The sequence below is a fragment of the Eschscholzia californica genome, unplaced genomic scaffold (assembly GCF_041429995.1).
Source record: "Eschscholzia californica isolate CP2 unplaced genomic scaffold, dmEscCali1.0.p SCAF_5, whole genome shotgun sequence".
NCBI lineage: Eukaryota > Viridiplantae > Streptophyta > Magnoliopsida > Ranunculales > Papaveraceae > Eschscholzia > Eschscholzia californica.
Genome location: NW_028238472.1, coordinates 43,275,465 through 43,284,452, shown reverse-complemented (window position 1 = coordinate 43,284,452; position 8,988 = coordinate 43,275,465). Strand labels below are relative to the sequence as shown.

Here is an 8,988-nt window from a genome sequence, read left to right as displayed (position 1 = left end):
GGCACCCCTAGTTTCCCTATACATAATATTCAAATCCCATCTATAGCCACCACCCAAATAACCCTACCCCAATATCACCAACATGTTCCTGGTCCCCTCCCAATCTTTTGGTGTCAAACACCATCACCAACACAACAAACCTCTCCTTATTATTCCATATCCCCAACACTTCTACCACAAAATTTTGAATCTTCTCATCAAGTTGAAACTCAGTTATCAACACACCCAAGTAATCAAAACCCAGAATTTAGTGAAGGAAAAGAAGAACAAAAAGAAATTATCAAAACCCATCAAAACCAAGAAGAAGAACAACAAGAGAAACACCCATTAGTCACTACACACACTAAGTTTGATGATGTGAATGATCAGTCTTTAGTATTCGGTGGAGGGATTCATGATGGATTTTCGGATTCATGTGACTGGGATATGTCAAATATTGTTAAATTTGATGATTTGATAGTTCCATCTGGTTCAAATCAGGCTTTGCCACCTTATGATGGTTCTTCTTCATCTTCTTCCTACCGTATTCGCATGGAAGTGCCTACTTATGATGGTTCTAATCATAAAAAATTTCTGAATCAATTATGTCCCACATCGCCGCTTTCTCTATCAAATCTCTTCCTACAAAATTTTCTTCAAACAATTAAGAAAAATAGGATCAATTTTCCAATTCTTACAATGAACCTATACTCAATGGTCAAAGATCACATACCAATTGAACAACTTCCATCTAGGTTTCACATATCAATTGAAGAAAACAAACAGTGGGCTCCAGGTATTGATCACGTTAGAGTACATAAACTACATGAAGATGAACGTGGAAAAGTCAATTTTGCGTGGCATATCTACACTACATGGTTCCATATCGATATCTTAGTTAGCGATGGTTATGCTTATACTTTGGCTATTGATGAAGTATTTTGGAAATTTGTTACAATTACTCTTACTTCACACTTGCTCATAGTACTTCACACTTTCTTGAAGATTAAGTGGTTGAGCCTACCGTGGAAAGATGGCGAGATGATTGTTTTTAATTCCCTAAAGTTAATATTGAGAGAATCAGTGACATATGAGATTGGAATTGAAGTTGGCGATTTCTGGCAAATTGGTATCCTTCAGATTCAATGCAAAATTCGTTCAAAGTGGGAATTACGGATCGCCATGACAGATTTCATCGTATGCGGGTGTATCAACTTGTTTTCTTCATCGAAATCGGTTCGGGACGAACCTTCTGGGGAACAGGGTGCTGATGCAGGCGCATAAACGTGTGGGCCCACGTCCACGCGTGCCCACATCCTATTTGGTTATAATAGTAATTTATTTAGTATAGGAGAAGTTACTTTAATTTGTTATTTCTTTATTTTTAAAGTTTCTATGTTTGAGTAGTTTATTATTTTAGGAATCCTAGTTTGAGTCTATCTAGGAAGGTTTATTATCTTATAAAAGGAGATCTAGTCTATGTTATTATTCAGCTTGAAGAGAAAAACAATTGAAGTTATTAAGAATTTAAGTTTAGTTTATCGTTTCTTACAGTTTTCTTTAATTGTTCTTAGTTTATTTTATTGTTCTTTAATTATTCCGCTGCGTCTACATCAAGATGACTTTGACGTAACTTCTTACTTTACTATTTGAAATCTCTCCAAGATGAGATTTAGTGACTCATGCTTGTTGAACCATGCATTTGAGGTTCATGGAAGCTTCATCACCGATCGTTCCAATCACGAACAAACTATAGAATTCCTTCAAAGACTCCATGGTCTTTTTTTAGCCATTTGGAGTCAAATTCCTTTTCCGTCCATTTCACTAATCCACTCTTTGGACAAACACGAAGAAGTTGATCTAAGTTATAAAATCTCATCTACCACCACCGACGTCGAGGGGTTGCCCTTGTTGTCGGCCACCATGATGGTACTTTGGTTCCTCAGGTTAACCGGTCTGATAAACTGACACCCAAAGACCCACAGCATTTTTGTGATTATTGTCGTGTTCATGGGCATAAAGTGCACACATTATGAGGTTTGTGGTTACCCAAATCATATTGGGTCTAATACCCGACCACGACCCCAACCTGCTCAGTAGCCACTTATGTCGTCAATGACACAGTCATCCGATCGGACACCTTTGAAAAGAATTTTATTTCTTATTTTCTTATTTTCAATGAGGAAACCTGTAGTTCTGATACCATGAAAAGAATTTTATTTCTTATTCTCTCTTGCACGTAACTCGTGGTACAAGAGGTATTTATAGATACACAATATGTGTACAACTGTATTGGATAAAAACAAATCAAATACAAAATTTAAAATGATTTAGAAATATTGAAAATGATATGGAAATATTGAAAATGATTTGGAGATATTTGAAGGCTGATTTTACTCCATGCTTTATCAACCTTTAGCGATTTCTCTTACAGTAGACTAATATCAATTCTTTTGTTACACTTCTTGAGCAACAACGACAGCTTGTAGGCGGCCCTTGAGCCAAGTTTTAACCTAGTCGGTATGTATTTTCCCTTCTTTTTCAATCATCGACTCAGGTGCCGCTAAACATATTTGTTCGCCTCTTTCTAATTTTCTAGCTATTCCTTTCCTCTATCTAAATATTTGTTCGACTGTCAGATGACTCTCGTATTTGAGTTTCCTACATTGGTTGATTTCTTTTTCAAACTCATTTTATCTTAATGATGTTTTGTGTATCTCCTCTTTTAAATTCGACTTGATTTTTGTTTATGAAATTACCGATTCTCTTTATTTTGAAGTCGTTTTTACTCTATTTCTTGTGCGTTTCAGGACAAGGCAACGAAAAACGACGATTTCACTTGGTGAATTCCATGAAGAATCCTATTTTCTCCGCACAAAGCCTAAGATTTTATCATTTTTCATTTCTTTTGACAATGATAGTAATACTTCTTTTGATGTATGACATTGTCGTTTGACCCACCCTTGTATTTCTCATTTTAAGTAGTATTTTGTTAATTAATATAATTCTACGTGCAATATTTATTTCTATTAATGATAATCTGTGGCGACCTTTAATTTAGAAGAAACACAAGGTACCAAGTGGACCTCGCCCATTGGTCAATCAGATCATATGACATGGTCAATAAGAATGGACCGTATCATATGGTTTAGTTTGGTCAGAGAATGACCATTGACTTGGTTGACTGACCAAGTCAAGAAGGGGAAGCTTTTTTTTTTTGGTATAGCACCCTTTAGGCGCAATAGAAAGAAATGTTGTAACCGGGGTTCTTTCCATTTGTGGCAGAAACACAAATAAGACCGCAGGCTTGACATGATACAAATGTTTTGTGCCTATGTGTCGTTTCGAATTCTAATATGTGGATCACTAGGCACAACACGACGTGCGCATATGTCACATTGCTCGTATATGTCACACTCATCCTAGAGTTCATAGCGTTCCCTCAAGGCACCACAAGGCAGATTGCAGACACCACTATTTTTCGAGTAGACCTACTGTTTCAAGTTATAAATAAAGATTTAATTTGGTTCGATCAACAAATCAGTGGATCTAACCTCGTAGCCAGAGGGGCCCATTAAACAGAGTTGTCAAGGAGCACTCGAACACTTATGGTGGGTCCCAGCACAAACTTTAAATGTATTGGCGGCAAATACAAAATAAAAGTCCCATGATTCTGATCCCACCACGTCAGCTAGGTCCCACTTCCACCGCCTCACTTTACGAAAGGGACCCACAGATTCACATCATGAATGATCAACCAATACTTTAGTGCCATGTGTCCGTACCTTTTCTTGAGATCTGAAAAAAGCAGCAAAGCAAGACCAACAGGTTGTACAGGTAATGCTGCATAAACGATCGTTCAAATCTCGATTTTATTTTAAAGAAAAAAAGAAAAGAGGCTTGACAAAGGGATGAATACATTTCTTCATTTAAAAAGAATACTTGGAGATTAATCGTATATAAAATTCCCATTTTTATTTTTGGTGAATCTAGTTCATATTATATGATAGTTCTTTTGCTTCCATCACATAATAATCATATGAATTAAAAATATATTGTAATAAGAATGGTTCGGTCGAAAACAATGTCAAAACAATTGTTATTGGTGATACTCTATACTTGTCATTACTATATTCATTGTTTAAAAACACTTTGTTAATTTTTATAAGAGGTGGTGTTTTGTAAACCTTATTATCTTATGTAGTCATTATAGTTTTAAAGAATATAAATGCTAAAATTGTATCATCTCTTGCAGTCAAAATAATTTTTTTAAATAGAAAATTATAATTGTATAAAATTATTCAAACAAATCTTTATTGGCGTGTCAAATTCAATGTCCGTTATGTAACATTACGAATGTGTTGAAAACATGTCAGATCATAGACTACTGTCTACACCCCCAACAATAGATTGGAAAACGAATACTCCATGTCGGTCGTATTTCACTACCGATGTGTTAAGACATATTGGTTTGGTAGACTACAAATTACACTCCAACAAAATGTTAGGAAGGAGAGAATAGGTTATTAGGAGAAATGAGAGATTTCTATCGATAGATAAAAGGATATCACACAGGGGAGAATTGTGGGCTGGCAATCCTGAAAGACCAACTCATAACCCAAAATATTCTTCCAGTGCAATAATGTGCATAGCTGGGTCCGACGTGTCCTCCTCTCTCTCTCTTTCTGCCTAGCCAGTATAAATAGCCGTTACACTCTCTTATTTCTTCATTCTGTATTCAATTCTCTTTCACTCACTCTCTATATCCACTCTCCCATCTCGACTTGCCCGTCTCTTTGAAATCTTATCATCTTCATCCATGGCTTCCTTCGAGGTGATCTCTCTCTCTCTCTCTCTCTCTCTCTCTCTCTCTCTCTCTCTCTCTCTCTCTCTCTCTCTCTCTCTCTCTCTCTCTCTCTACTTTCTCTATTTCTCTCAGGAATCCATGGTTTACAAAGTATATGGTCCTCCGTAATTAAATGATTCGACGATGATCATAGATCACCAAGGGGTTGGAATTTTTCACTATATATTGATTTGTATTAGATGGATCTGATGATCATAAGTTCAAAGATGGACAGATCTAAGAACACTTCCAATGTAACACTCAAAATATTTTCTAAAATCCTAATTGACACTCTAAGTTTTACTAATGTCTCAGTGTTGCATTGGAGATGGTTTTCAAAAAAAAAAAAAATTTGTCCCCTATAGACATGTGCCACTTGTCGTGTAGTCGTGTTTAATTAGATCCTCTTAATAACTTAGTGTACATGTAGAGTTTTGCAGGTAGAATTTCACAACATATTGTATCTTAATGAATACAGTATGATATACTTACATGAAGTGACTCATGTCTACTATTGCAGTTTTGACATGACATATTAATATGGGAAATGCTAAGTGCACAAAGAATTTTTGACAAAATCTTTGACTTGTGAGTCACACGGGTAAAAGAACGACCTAAATGTTCATGGAAGATCAGGGGTGTGTATAACAAATATTAAAAGTTACAAGTTTTTGTTGAAAATCTGATGGAGCAACCCAACCCTAAGTGGGTGTTATTGCTTCATAACTTTTCTTAGATTTTCGAATTTTGAAATTTAGTATTATTGGTTGAATTTTTTTTTTTTTTGAACTTCAAAATTCATTTGTTTTTTCAAGAATTTCGATGTTCAACATTATTGGTTCATGACATTTTTAAAAGAAAAAACACCCACGTAATATCTGGAAGTTTTCTAGTGATCCATTAAAATAACATCCGCATAGAAAAATCGACGTCCATATAACGTCGACTCAGTTAAAGTCATTGATAGCTAACTAATGTTGGATAGATGAGAGACCAAATTAAGTTCCTACCCACCTGAACATGCTGATTACTTTTAAGGCGTGCTAATTAAGTTCCTACCCGCCTGAGTCCCTGACTAGTGTTATTGGGATATTAGTGTCCTTTAACTGGATCCCTAGTGTGTAGTTCACGCGGCAAAAACAATTATATAGGGCGCCTTTAGAACTTTCCGCTAATTATGGACTAGATTTATATAGTTCTAAACAAAAGCAATTAATTGAGACATATTATGATACATTTCACAAACAATGTGTAGGTTGATGCAACTCCAGTAGTTGAGGTGGTGAGCAACCCAACCCTAGACGAAAAAATTGTCGTCGCTCCTGCTATTGAAGAAGTTACCACTACTCCAGCCGTCGAAGAAGTTGACACTGCTCTTACCGTTGAAGAAGTTGTCACTGCTCCTGCTGTCGAAGAACCTGTCACTGCTCCTGCTGTCGAAGAAGCTGTCACTGCTCCTGCTGTCGAAGAAGTTGTCACTGCTCCTGCTGTAGAAGAAGTTGTCACTTCTCCTGCTGTAGAAGAAGTTGTCACTGCTCCTGCTGTCGAAGAAGTGGTGACTGCTCCTGCTGTCGAAGAAGTTGTCGCTGCTATTGCTGTCGAAGAAGTTGTCGGTGCTCCTGCTACTGAAGAAGCTGTCACTGCTCCTGCTGTCGAAGAAGTTGTCGTTGCTTCTGCGACTGAAGAAGTTGTCACTGCTCCAGCTGTCGAAGAAGCTGCCACTGCTCCTGCTGTAGAAGAAGTTGTCACTGCTCCTGCTGTCGAAGAAGCTGTCACTGCTCCTGCTGTAGAAGAAGCTGTCACTGCTCCTGCTGTAGAAGAAGTTGTCACTGCTCCTGCTGTCGAAGAAGCTGTCACTACTCCTGATATCGAAAAAGTTGCCGTTGCTGCTGCTGTCGAAGAAGTTGTCGCTACTCCTGCTACCGAAGAACACGTCGCTGCTCCTTCTGTCTAAGAAGCAGCTGCTACTACATATGTTTCATGTCCAAGAAGAAGTTGCTACTGTTTTAGTTAAAGAGCCAAATCAGAAAGAAGTAAAAGGGGGATAAGTTGAAGAAGAAGATAAAAAAATTGAAGCAATTAAAGAGAAAAGTAGTTACGTTCTAGCTTGGGATACTTGATTTTTAATTGGATGATGCAAAAATGATCTGTTTGTGGTTGTTGTTGGTATGGGTTGAAAATTTTAAGGGTTTCACTGTGATGGACGGCTGTGTTTCATGATAAATAATTTATTTGGTTTTCGGATACAGATGATTTTATAACTTGGTGACCAGTGTAGAAATTGTTATCAGGGGACTAAACTATAAAACTAAAAAGAAGAGCAATACTAGAAGAGGCTACTGTAAAATATGAAGTCAAGATGCCCTAATGAGAGTGGAGAAATATATTAAAAAAAAAAAAAAACAATACTTGGAAGCGAAGCACCGGAATGATTGCAAGGTATGTGGTGCTAATGTCATCACAGTGGACAACATGGGATGCTGATAGAGAAAAGCCCAGTTCACAAGTTCTTTAACCATGTGAGTTCCACCGAGGTATAGGCCACAACCCTATATACTTCCTCTATTGACATCTTGACAATTTATGTTGGGTCCGTGATATTAGGACCCAAGAAAACAAATACGCCTGACGTGGATCGTCGACTATCAGATGACCTAGCCCAGTCAGCTTCAGAGAATACCTAGATGGTCAGGGTCTCTCCTCGCTGGAGTTGAAGACCATCGGTGATGGCCCGTTTGAGAAAGCGAAGGATTCGTTTTGTTGCCTTGAAATGATTAGAGGTGCGATGATGCATGAACTTTGGGACCTTATTAACAACAAATGTCATATCCGACCTTGTGAGGTTGAGGTATTGAAGGGCTCCTACAAGACTCCCGCATGATTGTGTATCAGAGAGGGGATTCCCATCATTAACAAATGCTGTTCCTCTGGTTATGGGTCGAGTTTGCTTTATCTTTGTCTTGTCTTGATTAAGACAGAGTCTGAGTTGAAGTAGGGAACTTCTTTTCTCTAGGTTATAGAGAGATAGAAAATAATCGGGTTCTGACTAATCAGTAGTCCTTCTTTCAGATCCGAGATAGACAAATTTATGGAGTCGAGGCGAAAATAAATTTTCTTTCCTTAAGACATTTTACACCTCCATAACAGTACCATCAATTAGAGTGTGTGCCTTCGAGATACAACGACTATCCTCTCAGATTTTAAGATGGTACTTCTATATTCTGAAAGCGGGCGAACCTTCGTAAATAATATGGGCTCTTGGATGCGAATAGATCTTCTAGACACTTGAATATTATAATTTCACTCGTACACTTCTCTCTTTGGAATTCCAAACACACCAGAATACTGATTTCAGAAGAAAATAGACGGAATTCACTTGGAGACTTCTTTCTTCAGAATTCTAGATATACTAGAATATTTCTAAAATCAGAATTATATTTCAGACACACCAGAATACTGATTTTAGAAGATAAGAGAAGAAGAGAATGAATTTAATGAAAAATTAGATGAATTTGGGTTGTTTACATAGGAATTGAAGGCCAGCGCTTTGGGGAAAGCTAAATAGTTTCCGGGGTGTGAAGACTTGGTCAAAAATTGGTCAATTTTGTTTGACAATTTTATTTAGGGGGAAAGCAAAATAGCTTCTCCACCTCATCTCTTGCTCTCTCCACCTCACTTCTCTCTCCCTACCATTCTCTCTCTCTCTCTAGAAACTCCGGCGAAGGGTCCCTTCGCCGGAGTTTCTAGAGAGAGAGACTGTGTGAATTTTTTTTTTTCATGGTCGCCGACCGGCGACCTAATCGGAGAAGACAGAGAGGTGAGGTGGAGAGAGAGAGGTGAGGTGGAGTGTTTTTTTTTTTTATTTCCCCTTCAAATTTATTTCCCCCGAAATTTTTTAAAATTCTACATATTCCCTTTAAAATTTCACACCCCGGAAACTATTTAGCTTTCCCCAAAGCGCTGGCTGAATTGAATAGGCACTTTCATTTGGGACATATCTCTTGATTTTTTAGGACAAATCACTTAGTTTTTGTGACATAACTCTTGACAAAGAGTTGGTTAAATAACTGGGATTTCGGCAACATTTTGGACCGCCCGATTAGGCTTAAAATCTCCGAAGAAACGTCCATCGTTAGATGGCGTTGGACTTGTCCCGAACTAAG

At 37.6% G+C, this 8,988-nt stretch overlaps 1 protein-coding gene across 1 annotated transcript; it reads left to right on the top strand.

The window, feature by feature from the left end:
- The first annotated feature begins 4,499 nt into the window (after positions 1-4,499).
- Positions 4,500-7,071, top strand: LOC147539444 (uncharacterized). Its single transcript, XM_086642063.1, has 2 exons — positions 4,500-4,813; positions 6,081-7,071. Exons 1-2 carry the CDS (start codon positions 4,799-4,801, stop codon positions 6,777-6,779), a joined length of 714 nt encoding a protein of 237 aa, XP_086498189.1. The 5' UTR covers positions 4,500-4,798; the 3' UTR covers positions 6,780-7,071.
- Positions 7,072-8,988: the final 1,917 nt, after the last annotated feature.